At 40.7% G+C, this 16,342-nt stretch overlaps 1 protein-coding gene across 1 annotated transcript in view; it reads right to left on the bottom strand.

Moving 5' to 3' along the window:
• The window catches only part of NPLOC4 (NPL4 homolog, ubiquitin recognition factor), a 62,744-nt gene that overhangs the window by 27,367 nt on the left and 19,035 nt on the right, over positions 1-16,342 (bottom strand). The window contains exons 3-11 of the mRNA XM_075216876.1: positions 13,126-13,238; positions 9,418-9,618; positions 8,722-8,770; positions 8,539-8,633; positions 6,647-6,770; positions 6,172-6,351; positions 3,644-3,730; positions 1,501-1,572; positions 1,284-1,410 (exon numbers count right to left, since the gene is read on the bottom strand). Coding sequence (XP_075072977.1) covers positions 1,284-1,410; positions 1,501-1,572; positions 3,644-3,730; positions 6,172-6,351; positions 6,647-6,770; positions 8,539-8,633; positions 8,722-8,770; positions 9,418-9,618; positions 13,126-13,238 — 1,048 coding nt within the window. The remainder of the gene's footprint in view (positions 1-1,283; positions 1,411-1,500; positions 1,573-3,643; positions 3,731-6,171; positions 6,352-6,646; positions 6,771-8,538; positions 8,634-8,721; positions 8,771-9,417; positions 9,619-13,125; positions 13,239-16,342) is intronic.

Below are 16,342 nucleotides of genomic sequence, written 5' to 3'. Positions count from 1 at the left end.
TGATATCTGGCAGTTTTTTCCTGATTAGACACGTGAACCTGATCAGGATTAAATTTTGTTTCCCCTTCCTCAGAAAAGGATTTGCGGATCTACACAGATTTCTTTTAGTAGGGGCCAAATATGTGGATTCAGAAACTGGTCTAGCTTGTCGAGACATGTGTCTGATCCGTTATGAAAAAGAGAAGGGCCTGCTACAGCCATTCCCCGCAGCAGGACCCCCCACCTTATCCAATATAGAAGAAAGTGTTGCTGAGCTTGTCAATAATTAAGTAGATTTAGTGAGAAGCTGAGCTAAAGAGTAAACTGACTGTGGTAAGTAAACCTTGCATTTATAACAGGTAAAATATTTTTCCATAGGACCTTTTCCTTTATCTAACATTTTACAAAGGAAAGCGTCACAAGCACACCATTGACTTGAGGGAGACAGAGAGAAAAAAAAAGTAATCAACTAATCTACAGTAAAAGTTGCACTTGTTCCTTTAAATAAACAATGTTATTTGCGTTTTGGCAAGTAAGAGTACTATAATATTACCCATACTAACCCCATTTTGTCAGTAAAGCAATACAGTTTTTATAAATGCTTAATAATAAAAAAGAATACCGCCGGCATTTCTTTTTATCCGATAACCGGCGCTCTATGCCTGCATTGGTAGCGCCGGTTATCAGGGAGACTTTAAGAGTGACAGCGGTCCGGTGAGACCGCTTGTCACTCTGTTCCAGACACACAAGGCTGTGCCAGTGAGAGCCCTCGGTTCTCATCTGACAGAGCCGTGTCTGCGCTGCAGGCTGGGAGTGTGCTCTCTATAGTAGAACACACTCCCAGGTCTGCCTTCAAAATAAAAGTCTCTGTACTTAAAAAATAAAAAATTTAAGAAAAAAAATCAAATAAAAATTAAATATAAATTAATAAATTAGCACTAGCACTAAAATATCAGGCCAACTCCTTTGGGCACCTAGAAAAAAACTGACAGGAAGAGGCAGGGGGATTGTAGAGGGGAGGGGTCTGTCAGCAGTGCTAAAGTTAACTAGCTAGGTGCCAACTCCTGAGCTTCCCTCCACAACCCATGTTAAGCAGTGTCCCCCAGACTGGATGAAAGAGAAAAGCAATTATTTATATTTCCTGCTCATAATAAGTTATCCTTCACAAAGTATTGAGACTGATATTCTATGCACAGAAATATTAGTTAATGTTTTGTATAAAACAAAACAGGCGTAGATGAGGTAAAGTCAGAAAGTGAATGGCCCAGTCTAGATAACTGTATGGACCCAAACTTTCTACCTACCTGTGGCTACCACTGTAACAAATTTGGAGCCAAAGTCTCCATCTGGTGAGAGGCGGCATTGGTTCGGGTGCTGGTTCTGGAAGAAGCCAGCTGTGATGCATTCTTCTGAACTCAGGAAATAGGTGTCCTGGGGAGAGGGAAATGTGCTAAATATGGTATACAATTATAGCTGTGAATAAAGAATCTGGACAAGTAATAGCATCCAATTTACACTTACCTTGTTCCTACTGTACCGGACAGTACCTTTCCTTGTGTCTTCTGATACAAGGTCTGTGAAGATCCAGCCAACCTGTAGAAAACAAAACAGACACTGGGCTCTCACAGAGGTTCTCCGAGGCACTTGTGTTCTCCAAGACATGGCATTCATTATAATATTATAAATATATACATACACATTATATATATATATATATAAAAAAAAAAAATAAGAGTTCTACAGTAAAGTGCTTCACAATAATGAGTGCCAACCCAAAGGTACTCATTCAACCTTTTCTGCTTTTTCACTTGCATTAATCAAACTTTTTATATTTAAGATGTACACAGGCACGTGAATGCATTTGAAATTCTTGTAGATTTTACTATGTTCCGGGGCTGTTCAATCTCAGTAACTGTGAACAGGGGTTGTTGTTACGTTAACTTTATTCACTGTACACTACATAATTAACTTTGATTATTAGATTCGTATCTGCACACCTTAATGATCTGCATTTTGCAGTTTTATTAATTGCATTCAGACATTTACTACAGCAGAACGGTCTTTATACCATGGCAATCATTCAAGTGGGACCGTTATTCTGCTTAAATTCCCATGACCTACATAAAGGAACTAGCAAGTCTTTTTGCTTCACCCACTATGCTCAAGCTTGCTTATAATTCAGTAACTGTGGTGATGTCATCTTTGCTTTTGATTATTTTGGAGCACTGTGCACTTCGCTATGGTACTCCGATTATAGATCTGTGTTTAAACACTTTAATTAACTACTTTCACACTGCGCCATCATTGAAAGCCGGTTATTTTGCTAAAACTGCATACTTCAAACACTTGCTATAGCCATATATAATGTGATGTTCAGTTTTTTCAGTTTAGTATTATTTGCTAATGTTTGTAGACAGTATTTCCAGAGGCTGCCTTTCGTATAATAAAGATTATCTAATCGGACTCTGCCTCAAGTATTTCATGTTTAAATGCCTCAAACGTCCATGTATAATAAAGATTAGAAGGTAAAATAATGAGGATGTATACCCAAGCTATATCCTAATCCTAGGCAGTACTCCCACAGTATACCAGTAAGTTAAGGGTCCTCCCGCCACCTAAGTCTTTTGATCCATAAACCCTAATTTTTAAATTTTTCCATGTTTCTTATATACTATACATGCATGCAAATGAAAAATAGAGAGGGGGAAAGAGTCAGCAAGAAAACTAGTAGTGGAAAAACTAAAATGACTCCAGTCTCTATAAATTTAGGTAAGAGAATTAAATAATACTAGCTGAAATTCTTATCCAGGAAAACTTGCAGAAAGCAAATTAACAGTACTAACAACTTCAGTTCTGTATTTAATCTTTAAAAAAGGACACCAATAAGCTTTTATGCAAGCGTAACAGATTTAATCAGCATACAATTATTATTATTATTAATTTTTATTTATAGGGCGCCACTAGGTGTCCGTGGCGCCGTACAGGGACAAACAAAATTACAATACAAGGTGAGACAGCACAGTACAGTAAACAATAATCACAGTAACTCAATGAGCTCAACGCTAGGGTAGGGGGAGGGGAGAGTCCGCATATGACGGAGCCCAGAAGGGAGGGCACGGGTGACAGGGAAATTCCCAGAGGGGGAGGAAGGAGCGAGAGGGGACCTCGAGGAGACCTCTAGGAGGAGGGCTGATAGCTGGAGAGCAGAGTTGAAAGTGGTGGCGACAGGAGGAGAGATGACCCTGTCCAAAGGAGCGTACAATCTAAGGGGCGGGGTAGACAGACAGAGAGACACGGGGGAGGGAGGGAGAGAAGGAGGAACGGAGGATAACTATGAGGGAAGGGGAGTGAGGAGGAAGAGGCAGAAGAATGCAGTATTGTATGTATCAAGAATCTCCTACTCTCATGTACAGATATTGGAAAGTAGCATAAAATTTGTACAATGAGATTATTAAAATTTATTTATATAGCACCAGCATACTGCAGAGCGGAACCACCACACTCCTAAGTGTATATTCACGGGTGTATTCCCCATACCAACACATTGAATCTTCTTACATTCAATCACATGTCCAAAAAGGAGTTGCACACCACAATGATCGGCACAGAATGTTACAACAGTTGTATCTTCCACTACACACTCAGAATGGTTTTCAGTTCTTACCTTTCGGATTCCAAGCTTGGCTGCAATCTCATCCACAGCTTTTGCCTTTGGATCAACAAGCAGCTCCAGGCTGTTCTGTGTCCCAATCTAGGAGTAGAAAGATAGCCAAGAATGTATATGAGAGAATACTTACTCTGTGGCCGAGTTTGTCTGTACGCTTTGGGCCTCATTTAGAGATAAGAGTAACTCCAGGGTACACATTTGCTCCTGGACAAACCATGCTGCAATGCAAGGGGTGCAAATGCAATTTTTTTCCTACATGGAGGGAAGTATGCATGTAGTACACAAATACTGGGCAGATTTATTTTAACGTTTTGTTTAACAAGGTTGGGGTTAGACAAACAGATACAAGAGAAGAAAAATAAAATAAAAATGTAAATAAGCATTGGTGAGACTCTAAATGAACAAGAATTAAGGCAAAATCAATGAAGGAGAGCAATTCCACCATAAAAAGACAGCTGTTCTTCATATACAGTATAATAGACAACCAGGGATTTTCAAAAGATATAAAAGAAATACAGGAAGGAGAGGAGCTAGAAATAAATGAGAGAGAAAAGAAAATTCCGAAAAGAGGAGAAATGGGGGAAGAGAGAGGAAGAAGAAAAAGGGAAGACCCAGGGGAAAGGATGAAGAAATGTTGCCAATATGAAACTGGAAATCTCAGGGCAAACTAGTGTCAGGACTAACTGTGGAATGGAAGGTACATGTTATTGTAAAATCACCCAGGATTCCCAGGTTTTGCAAAACTGTTTTGTGGAATCATTGAAAGTTATGTGCTTCGTTCGATAAACATTCCATATTCTAGTTAGGACTGCAACAAAAGGAGGAGGAGAGGCAGATTTCCAGTCCGCTGTGAGCTGGCAGATGGTAGCAGAAACAGAGTGACGGATCAGTTTGAGCAGGGCCATCTTAACAACATTATGGGCCCCCGGGCAAAGCAGTGCACCGGGGCCCCTAGATATAGATATAGATATATACAGATACAGATACAGATATATAGAGATAGCGATAGATAGATGTACTTGCTCAGTGACCCTTGAAGGTTTTTTTTTGCAGGTTTTTTCTTTTGCAGGATTATTTATTCTCATTAAGAGCCGTGCCTATGGGGCCCCCTTGCACGTGGGGCCCCCGGGCAGCTGCCCATCGTGCCCAATGGAAAAGATGGCCCTGAGTTTGAGCTGAGATTTCAAGATGTCTGGGGGGGTGGGGGGAAGGCTAAAGGGAGGAGGAGATAATTGGGCAGGAGTGGAAAGTCACAAAGGAGCACTGAGCGAATTAAGTTACGTAGAGAGGACAAATAGTTGAGAGCTTAGGGCAAGAAAACCAGATGTGGATGAATGTACCTGGAGCAGAGCATCCTCTCCAGCATCTGTGAGAATAGTCTGGGAAAATTTTAGACATTCGAATGGGGACAAAGTGCCAGTGATACAACTACTTAAAATAGTCTTTAATTTTGACATAGATGGAGCTGGATGCAGTAATTTCTCAGATCTCAGACCACTCTTCCACATCCAAAGACTCACCAAGGACAGTCTACCAGGCGTGGACATGGGGATTGCCTGTCAGTGGGACAGGGAGTGCAAGTTCAGCATAGAGCATCGAGAGTATGCCTTTAGTAGAGGCTCGACGTCGACTTAACAATTCAAATGTAGTTGGAGATCTGGACACAGAGGAGGGGATGCAGAGGCATGAAAATTACGGATATGAAGGAAGTGGAAAAAATGTTTGGGTTTTAATAGCAGCGAGGATTGGAGATCCGAAAACTGATGGAATACCGTAGAACAAGAAATGTCAGTAAGAAATCAGATGCCACCAGCCAGCCATAGAGAAGAATACAGTAAGTCCTGATGCAAAAGCAGGGTTCTCAAAGGACAAGGACAAGTGGGGAGGGATCAGGGGCCAATTCATATACCTTTTGACTCTATCCCAGACTAAAAGAGAGAAGGGCTATTATCAGGTGCGATTTGACCAGCGCTGGGTGGCCGGACCAAGAGTAAGCAGGACATGTTCGTTAATGAAGCGACCCAGCTTCAATGGAAAACCATAGACTGCTCGGGGATAGCAACATTCCATTGGACACACTGGGCAAGCTGTGCAGCCTGATAATGTTTGAAATTGGGGATCGCCAAACCACCACCCTAGAACGATCGCTGGAAGATTTTGAGGCAGACTCTGGGTCATTTCTTAGGCTTGGCAGCTTTATATTTACTCAGTGACTTTGAGCTGAGCTATGAAATGCTCCCCTCCCAACTCTAAATCTGCCCTACATCCTCCAATGCAGCGCAATATAGTTTTGCCAAGGGGCAAAATTGCACCTTTAGCTGGATTTACCCTAACCCTTATTGAAGCCCTTGATGTATGTATACTGGGTGCTCAAATGTAAGAAGGTGTGGAATTAAATATGGAAAACATGACCAAATGCATCAAATCAATAACAGACCCTTTTGTATAAAACAAAAAAAAACATTACTATGAATGATAAGCCCTGCTTTTCTAATCACACACTGAAAACACATTACCCCTCATACCTGTGGAGGCTCATAGATGGCTGCCACCTCTGCCCGGATGCCTAGAGGGATGTCCTTGTGTTCAGTGTAACGCCCATACAAGTAGCCAATGCGCTGGTTTCCAGTCTTGCGCCAGAAGTCCAAGAAACGGTCAGCAATTGTGTGATTCTCAAACATAATGTTGTCAACGTGTCTGTATTTCTATAGTATGGAAAAGCGACTTTACTCACAAGTAGAAAAGTTTGACATATTCTGTACAGTTTAAGAACAAACCAACATTATTTTATAAACAATACAGGAGAGAAGAAGCATATACTTCCCCCAAGGGTTCAGTAGTACGACACATTGCGGTATTAATGTGGAGTTTCACTTGTGAGCTCTGAAGTAAATACTATGCAATTCTCCGAAAATGTCACTTCATACTCCAACTCTTTCATAAACAACCTTCAATGTCTCACACAGCGTAAATCCCTGGTAGAAAAGAAGACATTTTCACCTGTCGGTTGAGGGTGATGGCGCTAGGCTGACATTTGGTACATATGCCCTCTGGCCACGGTGGGTGCCCCTCACAACCAGATTTAATCTTGCAGCTGATATTTTCCAAGGCCACAAATTTTCCCCTGAAATTAAATAGATATAGGGTGAGAATATAAAAAAAAGCAGCAGATTTCCAAGATTTTGCAGAGTAGCTTATTTGTGGAGTAGGAAGTATTATTAGAGTACAACTTTACCTAACGTAGTTCAGATGCTAAGTAACCCTAAGTTCAAAAATCATATATTGTGTAATCTTATATCATGCTGTTACATCAATTCTCTCCTCTTAAAGTGACCCGGTCACAGAGAAGGTTTTTTTTTTGTTTTTTTTTATTATTTACTATAAGTTCTGGCTTGTGTGCTGTGTACTTTCCACCCTTTCATCTGAGAGAACTTTGACTTCCAACTGTGCTATGACATGTCACAGGTTTAGTTTGTCTGAAATCGTTTATAGATATAATATAAATATATCCGCATACAGTTAAAAAAAACGTTCTTTCCCTTAGAATACCAAGGTCTACACCTAGGGGGAAATTCAGAGAACATTATCGTTACCATGGTAACTGATGTGCATTATTACCGTTAGTACAGTAATTTCAACGCTGATTTTCGCTTGCAGCTCCCTGAGCCTCGAGCAGAAATCGGTGTTAAAAGTACTGTACTAACGGTAATGATGTGCGTCCTGCGTTGTTCTTTAGAACAATGCGGGGAATTGAATCTACCTTCTAGTGACAACTATACGGTTTTCACATAAGGAAGTACCACATTTCTAGAGTAAGACCTGTAGAGCAATGACTGCATTATGTGGTTGAATCAAACGGTGACCTATGGTTCACGCCATAGTCAGTTTGCTACACAAAAACCATAGAAAGTAATCTCGTTAGAACAGTACTCTTAGATGTTGGATTTCAGTAGTTCTGATCTGAGGATTTTACAAAAACGGTTGTATCATACCAATTAAAATCAGTTATTGCAATGTTTCCGTCAAATAATTGTATTATAGTATATCTTTCAATACTACTAAATTTTGTGACTATACAAATATAAAATGTAAGTATGAACACATAATATGAGAAGCTAATCCAAGAATCAGGGATGGTGGAATGAGACTCCCCCCATTCAATAACAAGATGAGTGAAAGAGGTGGCAGCCATAGGCCAGCTCCCTGAAAAGACTACACAACAGACTGCAAAAGCCTACCAATATAATTCCCAGAAGTACATGGCCCTGAAAACATAACCAGCAGGGAAAGGAGAACATAAGAAATATTCACCAGCTGACACTGGGGAAAAGCAGAGATTGCAGGACCCACAAAGTCCCATTAATCATGCAGTAAAGCATTGATGCACTTACAAAACTGAAAACAGCCATGAAATAAAGACTCGCAGCCACCCACCACATAAGCATTTCCAGGCTGTGAGGAAAGAAAAGTTAGAAGGTTGTAGAAGCAGAGGTCATTGTACCAGCAGATGGACACTCTGCATCATTATTCTAAAAGAGGCTGCAGCAGTTACCAACTACTGAAAGAATATTGATTTGACCTGCACCATAAAATTATTTCTTATTTATTTCTGTATCTAAGAAAAGGATTCATCTGCCTCTCATTCACTGATCAACAGACAATATGTGCTAATTTCACCAACTACCTACTGGAAAAGACATTTTCATCTTAGGCTATCTACAGTCTGTAAATAAATTCACATTTTACAGACCTTAAAGTGGGAGAGAATCAATATCGGCCCATTTCCGCTTACACATAAGACATGTGAAAAGCAGATGAATATCTAATTTAATATACAATGTCCAATGACACCTGTGCAGAATGTACAAGATGCTTGTAATGCTGCCTCTTACTTGTCTGCACCTCCTGTCAGCTTCCGGATGTAGGCATGGAAGGACATGTGTTTGACTGGGGGCTCCAGATGGTTGAGATAATCCTCATCAAACGGCTGCAGGACAATACAATAATAGTAGAGCTTGTCATACACATAAATCTTCAAAACAAATAGCAAAAGCTTACAATCTCATGGTCCTTACCTCTAACGGGACGCAGTGCACACATTTACCCAGTGGTCCATGCCGACACCTACATGAGGAAATATCATGCATTTCAGTGTAAGATAGAGGGTGGTGGATATAGAAACTCGAATTTTAGCAGGTTATATGTTTTATTACATAAATTACAGTAAAGGACAAATAATACCAAACTTTAATCAGGTGTTTTATCTCCCACCATCTCAACCAGCAAAAAAATAGATCTTAGACAGGTAAAAAAAAAAAGCTTAAAATATAAAGAATAGCAAGTCAGTTTTGCTTGCCCCGCCATGTCAATTGCAGTGCCCCTGTCTATGTATCCACCAATCAACAATCCGTAGAGAGCAGTTCCGTAACCTATGTGACTGCAAGCCAAATCACAAAAGTACTGGCTCTCCAATGCCTATGAGTGATGCAAGATAAAGACATCCCACCCTCTAAGTATGAAAATGATAGCTTTCTAAGAAGGTTAACTTATAGCATGCTGGACACATTTCATATGCAGCCAGTAAAATGTAAACATCTGTTGTTATTGCAGGTCTGTTACTTAGCTTAGGAAGAAACAGGCTTTGATGTTATAATATTATGTCCAAAAGTGGCTTTACTTAATAATCTTAAACTAATTATAAGCATCCATGTTGACTTCTAATAAGTGTACAATTACTCCATATAAAAATAGTGTCATCATTATGTACATACAGCTGAGGGTCTTTGTTCCTGTAAATCTTTCCATCTTGTTTGTATAGATATTGGTCAATTTCATCTTCTACCACTTGGGGAGCACTTGCAGGCCTGGGAGCCTGAGTCAATGTAGTTAATGCAGTCAATGCAGATATATCCATAACCTCAGAGGACGGCCCAGCGGAGCTGGACGGGTAAAGGAACAGCATATCGCCATGTCTACAAAAGTAAACAAAGTGAAAATAGCACGTCCAGCAAAGGCGATTCATTATTTATCTGAAGCAAACAGCATCGGCTATACAACAGTTACAATCAAGTGATTTACTACTAGCCAAATTCATAAAGACACAGCAGAATGGATGGCTATAAAAATAACAGCATTTTAAAATTAAACCCATTCAATATCAATAATTAAACAAGTAATTTCAACTTCCATTACTCAACAATCAAGGCTATTAGTATATGTGCCAAAAAAAAAAAATGTAAAAAGAACACGTACACTATTAAGTAGCCTCAATGCACAATGATAGTATAAAAAAGCATTACAGACAATAAATATTTATTTATAAAATTATTTTACCAGGAATAACTACATTGAGAGGCACCTCGTTTCCAAGTATGTTCTGGATACATCAAATAACAGACCGGGGACATAAGCATTACAAGATCTGACAGGTGGCAGATTGAAGTGACTAAGAATGTACCAAACATTAGGAGCCCAGCAGGAGATGGCACACTATCCAAATTGCTTATTGAATTTATAAGAAATAGGAAAATCTATCAGGACTAGTAAACAAACTTGCGGTCCTCCCAAATGGCACTTATGCTACAGAAATGTTTACCAAGTTAAAAAGGGCATCCTCTTTACATAAACATGTCATAAATGTACTATTTTTAGCAGTACAATAACATTTGAAGTTAGTTTACAAATTCCATTGCCTCCCATAGTGGATCTGCTGCACTATGTACTACCCTCTGGTTGTCAGATTCTGATCTACGTTGTCTGGTGCTACCTTCAGTCATTATAATGGATAAGACCAGAAGGTAGATTTAGGAAAACTGGATGTGTAGTCCATATCAACCAGATTCTAGATCATTTATCTAGTACTTCTAGAAAATGATAACTAGAATCTGATTGTTTGCTATGGGCAACACATCCGCTTTTCCTTTTTATGAGTTTTAGTAAATGCATCCCAGGTCTGCAGAAGAAATTGCAAAGGGAGGAAGGTTGTAAATATATAAATATAAAATTAAAAACAGATTTTTTTTTTTAATTGCTATTGAAAAGTTTAACTTTAACCCCTACACCCATTCACCTGACTCTGCAATGGAAGCACTCCTCCTACTCAAGTGAAGGCGTGGATCAAGCCCTGCCGCTTGGTGAGAGCACCAGGATCTCTTCCAGCATCACTGGGACCTGTTAGTGCAGTCAGAATATAACTGCACATAAAGGCTGATAGTGGTCCTCATACGGCCACATTTATGAACATGACCCACAATAATGAAAGCAGCCAAGGTCTAGCATGGTTCTTCTTCTTACAGATTGGGCTGACGTTTTGCCCTTCACCCCAAAAATTTTTTTTTTAATAATCTGCACCTACGGCACATCCTGCTACAGATCCCACGTATTGGACATAGTAGCAACCCCAATAATCAATGCCTTTTGCCCACCTACAAAGCATACAATTATCCTACTCTTTAAAATCGGGGTGCAAGAGCTGCTTTAGGGTTATATACAAACTATATTGTATACTGTAAATATACCTACTTCTGCATTACACCACTGACAAGTTAAGAGTTAACCCTGAGTTTCAAGATTTAGCATCTAAAACGAGGGCAGTGGAAATAAGATAATAAGGGCTGTTTGGTAAGATTGCTTAAATGTGCTAAATTGCATTAAACCCATAGCAACAAGACATTTGCTTTCATTGTGTAAACTGCACTAGCCAGATGATCGCATCTTTTGGGCAGTGTAAATAACCAATATGTTATCTGAAACGGTTATGTGCAGAATATATGGCTGTATGAATGTTGGATTGAATAATTCTATAAAATAAAATCATTGCTTCTTAGCAAATTAAAAAGTTGCATATTGGTTCAACCCACAAAATCAAAACCTCTAATGTGTTTAAGTGATGTTTTAGAAAGATAGAACGCCCTAATTATGTTAGATTAGCTATGGATATTTTTTTTAACAACAATGGCTCTATGTTAGTGCAAACTGTGCACCTCAATCCAATCAGTCACTTACCTTCATTGTCTAAAGTGTAGTTGAAAGATAGAAGATAACTGCCCATTGCTGTGGTATGTTGCAAATTTTACATCCAAATGCAATGTTAGTAAATGAGCCCATAATCTTCCCTCTGATTTCTGCTCACAGGGTAGAAAATTCTGCACACCATTTAACATATCATATGCCAAGTACAAACGGAATAAAGGAAATGTAAGGCAGAGCCAGACCGATGCGTAAAGGGGAATGAGAGGGAGAGATCCCTACAGGAAAATGCTGCATTTACAAGGAAGAAATGCCCTATTGATGTTTTGATTGACAGACAATTACTGTATTTAAGAACATGAAACTAAAATAAATAATATCCACACACTGCATTATAATAATGTCCCTACTGAAGAAATCATCATAACATTGGTTGGACGATCATTTGGTGGTTTCAATTTCCAAAGCAACAGCTTCTGAACAAGGTATCTCTGTTTTATTAAGGAGAACAGTCACTTCACCTGTCCTAATAATGAGCATATAGAGCAGTGTTTGGCTTCTTCTCTAGGGGCCTGTAACTACCAACTTCTACACTTCAGGCTGTACAGTACAGAGAAATATGAAAGGAAGTGATAACGTGTCAGTGTGCTGAATAAACCTGACTGAATACGTAGCTTTAAGAGGTCACCTGTTGTAGTACAGTGGCTGATGACTGGATAATGTCCATTTATGTTCTAAAGTGTGTCACCAGCCTTATGATTATACAGTCTTCCCTACACATGGAATTATTTTAGCTTCTGTGAGTGTATTGCTGATTAATCGCAGAGATTTATTGCAACAACATCATGATTTTCTAAAGGAACAAGAGAATTACTTGCAAAATTTGATTTTGGTGTTTTGTGGGGGGTTACTGTCAAGCAATTCCCTATAATGGCATTTGTAAAAAGAGGTGTCTCGTAAAAATCAGCAAATGAATAAAACATGCAAGTTCTGTTCCTTCACCAAGGATGAAAGTTTTGCTAACAAATATTGATCGTGTGGTTATGTTATTTATCCAGCAAGTCCTGTCTATTCAGAAAGAATATATCTATTAACATAATTTACCCTATGACATATGACATTACAAGTCACTGAGAAGTTCTGTTTCCATACAGAAGGATCAGGTTGTATGCGGAAGTGGCTTCCAATTGCCAAAATAATAAATCAGTAGGGGTGGGTTATTCCTTATAATACACATTGGATTTTTTATATATGGGGAAGGAAGATGAGTAGACCAAAAGCAAACATTCTCTGAGCAAAATATAAAAAAATGCAAGTTCTAATTTAGAACAAAATGAATTATTTTTAATACATGCATACTAGTAGCAGTAAAAGGCTGAGACCCTCATTCTGGATTTGGGATGAATAGAATTGTGGCGGCATTATGACTTAGTTATAGCATGGAAACATATACAGTTACTTTTGACAACACTCATAACACTGACAATGAAGATAAAGATCGGTATACTCACTTGATTTTTAGTAGAGTAAGTGACTTGTTTTGGGTAGCTGATATTTCTCCTGTCCGATTTCTGTTCAGGTACACAGAAAAGCCGTTATTCCTAAAACCAAATTCCATTGCTACCTAGAATAAATATGAAGAAGAAAAACAAAAAAGATATTATTGGAAAATTCAAGAAAAAATCAGCATAATATTGGTTTACAAAAATTGCCATTAATGTAAACCAACTGTAAAATGCCTTATTGAGTTATAAGGTAAAGCATCTTTTGGGCAGGGCTTCCAGTAAAGCCTTATTTCTGGCACAATGCTCAGATTCAATAATAAGGCGGCAGGCAGGCAGATTCATTCTTTCAAGGTTTGAAAACCCTGGAGAGATTGACATTACAAATTACACAGAGTTCCTATATATTAATAGTGTTAGATCAGCTCTTTTAGTTCACCAAACATATCCAGTTACCGTGATCATGGCCATTTTAAAAGCCCTTCCACAAATGAGATGTGACATTGTACTGAAAACAACTGGGAATCTGGGAAACAACAATAACTCCTGTCCTGAAGGCAATAAGAGGATTTATATACTTACGTTAAATCCGTTTCTCTGATTCCGTCTGGGGGACACTGCTTACCATGGGGTTGTGGAGGGGAGCACGGGAGTTGGCACCTAGCTGTATAACTTTATCACTGCTGACAGACCCCTCCCCTCTACAATCCCCCCGCCTCTTCCTCCTCAGTTTATTTAAAAAGCCCCAAGGAGATAGGTCAATCAACCAAGAGCATACAGAGGAAAGGCAGAAGGGAGGGATCGCAGTGTCCCCAGACGGAATCAGAGAAACGGATTTAACGTAAGTATATAAATCCTCTTTTCTCTTTCATCCAGTCTGGGGGACACTGCTTACCATGGGGACGTTCTAAAGCAGCCCCCTAAGGGTGGGACCGCTCTGAAAGCCCCGCTCATAGAGCACTACGAGCGCAATTTGCATCCGCGGATGCGAATATATTAAATTGATAGAATTTGGTAAATGTGTGGACATAAGACCAGGTGGCTGCCCTGCAAAGCTGGTCAGCGGAAGCCCCATTTCTTGCTGCCCATGACGCCCCTACCGATCTGGTGGAATGGGCCGTAAGTCTCTCCGGCACAGGAAGGTTAGCTGTTATGTAAGCCTGCTTAATAGTTGCCGTAATCCATCTTGCAATGGACTGTTTAGATGCTGGCCAGCCCCTTTTGTTAGAATCATATAGGACAAACAGAGAATCAGTTAGTCTAACTTGAGATGTTCTTCTGACATAAATATGGAGAGTTCTAACCACATCTAACTTTTCCATAGACTGCAGATCAGACTGAAAAGTAGATGAAAAAACTGGAACTACAATTTCCTTGTTCAAATAGAAGGAGGACACTACTTTTGAAACAAAAGATAGGAGTGTTCTCAAAACCGCTCTGTCCTTGTGAGAAACCAGATATGGTTCCCGGCAAGACAGAGCTCCCAATTCAGATACCCTACGTGCCGATGCAATTGCCAAAAGAAAGACGACCTTCCAGGTCAACCACCTAAAATCTGCCACAAGTAATGGCTCAAAAGGAGGCCCTTTAAGCATATCCAGTACCAGGTTAAGATCCCATGGTGCTGTAGGCGGAATATAGGGAGGCTGAATATGCAAGACTCCATGAAGGAAAGTCCTAATATCCGGTAAATCCACTAATTTCAGGTGAAAAAAGACTGAAAGTGCCGATACCTGAACTTTTAGGGAACCTAAACGAAGCCCTGCTTCCAGCCCATCCTGAAGGAAAGCCAATAAGCGAGGGAGACGAAAGGAAGACGTGTGACATGTCCTATCTGATATAGGCTCGCCAAATCTGGTGATAGATGCGAGCTGAAACTGGCTTTCTAGCTCGCATCATAGTGTTCACTACACTGGAGGAAAAACCCCTAGCCCTCCAGAGGCTGGCTTCAACAGCCATGCCGTTAAACTGAGCTGAGGTAAATTCTGGTGACGGAAGAAACCCTGAAGAAAAAGGTCGTCTCGTGACGGAAGACGAAGTCCTTGTCCTTCCGCCATAGAGATTATGTCCGCGTACCAGACTCGGCGCGGCCATGAGGGAGCTATTAGAATTACTGGCAGACCGCCTTGCCTTACTCGTCTGAGCACTTGAGGAAGCATGGGAATCGGAGGAAACAGGTATCCCAACCTGAACTCCCATGACATCGTCATTACGTTCACTGCCACCGCTAAGTGGTCTCTTGCCCTTGCGCAAAACTTGTGAACCTTTCTGTTGTGTCTGGAGGCCATGAGATCTATATCCGGAAGACCCCACCTCTGAACCAGAGACTGAAAAACTTCCGGATGGAGTGACCACTCCCCTGGCATCATCTGATTTCGACTTAGGCAGTGGGCCTCCCAATTCTTTATTCCTGGAATGAATACTGCCGATATTGCTGGAACATATTGTTCTGCCCAAACCAAAATCTGAGCTGCAATTTTCATTGCAGCTGCACTCCTGGTTGCTCCCTGCCTGTTGATATATGCCACAGCCGTGGCATTGTCGGACTGAACTCTGACAGGGTGGCCCTGGAGGAGGGACTGGGCCCCCCGGAGGGCTAAAAGAATTGCCTTCAACTCCAGCACGTTTATTGAAAAGGCCGATTCCTGAACCGACCAAAGTCCCTGGAGCCGGAGGTGCAGGATTACCGCCCCCCAACCTTTCAAGCTGGCGTCTGATGTGGCAATGATCCATGACCATGGAGCGAAGGACCTGCCCACCGACAGGTGATCCGGATTCAGCCACCACTGGAGCGATTCTCTCGCCCCCGGAGACAGCAAAATCTTCTGGAGATCCAAGTGTATGTGGGATCCTGACCATTTCCGTAACAGATCCTACTGGAAGCATCGAGAATGTGCCCGGCCGAAGGGGATCGTCTCGAAGGAGGCCACCATCTTCCCAAGCAGACGCATGCACAAATGAATTGAGGGATTGGGAGAGGACAAGACCTGAGTTGTTATAGTCCTGATTGAACGGATTTTCTCCGTAGGCAGGAACACCTTCTGCCGACTGGTATCCATGATAAGCCCCAGGAATACCATGCGTTGACAGGGAACCATCTGGGATTTCTTTAAGTTTATCAGCCATCCATGGCTCTCGAGAACTGCCAAGGTGAGGGATAAGTGCTGACGTAAGCAAATCTCTGAGGAGGATTTGATGAGCAGATCGTCCAAATAAGGCACGACCT

This window comes from Mixophyes fleayi, chromosome 6, assembly GCF_038048845.1.
Source record: "Mixophyes fleayi isolate aMixFle1 chromosome 6, aMixFle1.hap1, whole genome shotgun sequence".
Lineage (NCBI taxonomy): Eukaryota > Metazoa > Chordata > Amphibia > Anura > Limnodynastidae > Mixophyes > Mixophyes fleayi.
The sequence above is the reverse complement of the archived record's forward strand: the minus strand, read 5'-3'. Positions and strand labels throughout refer to the sequence as shown.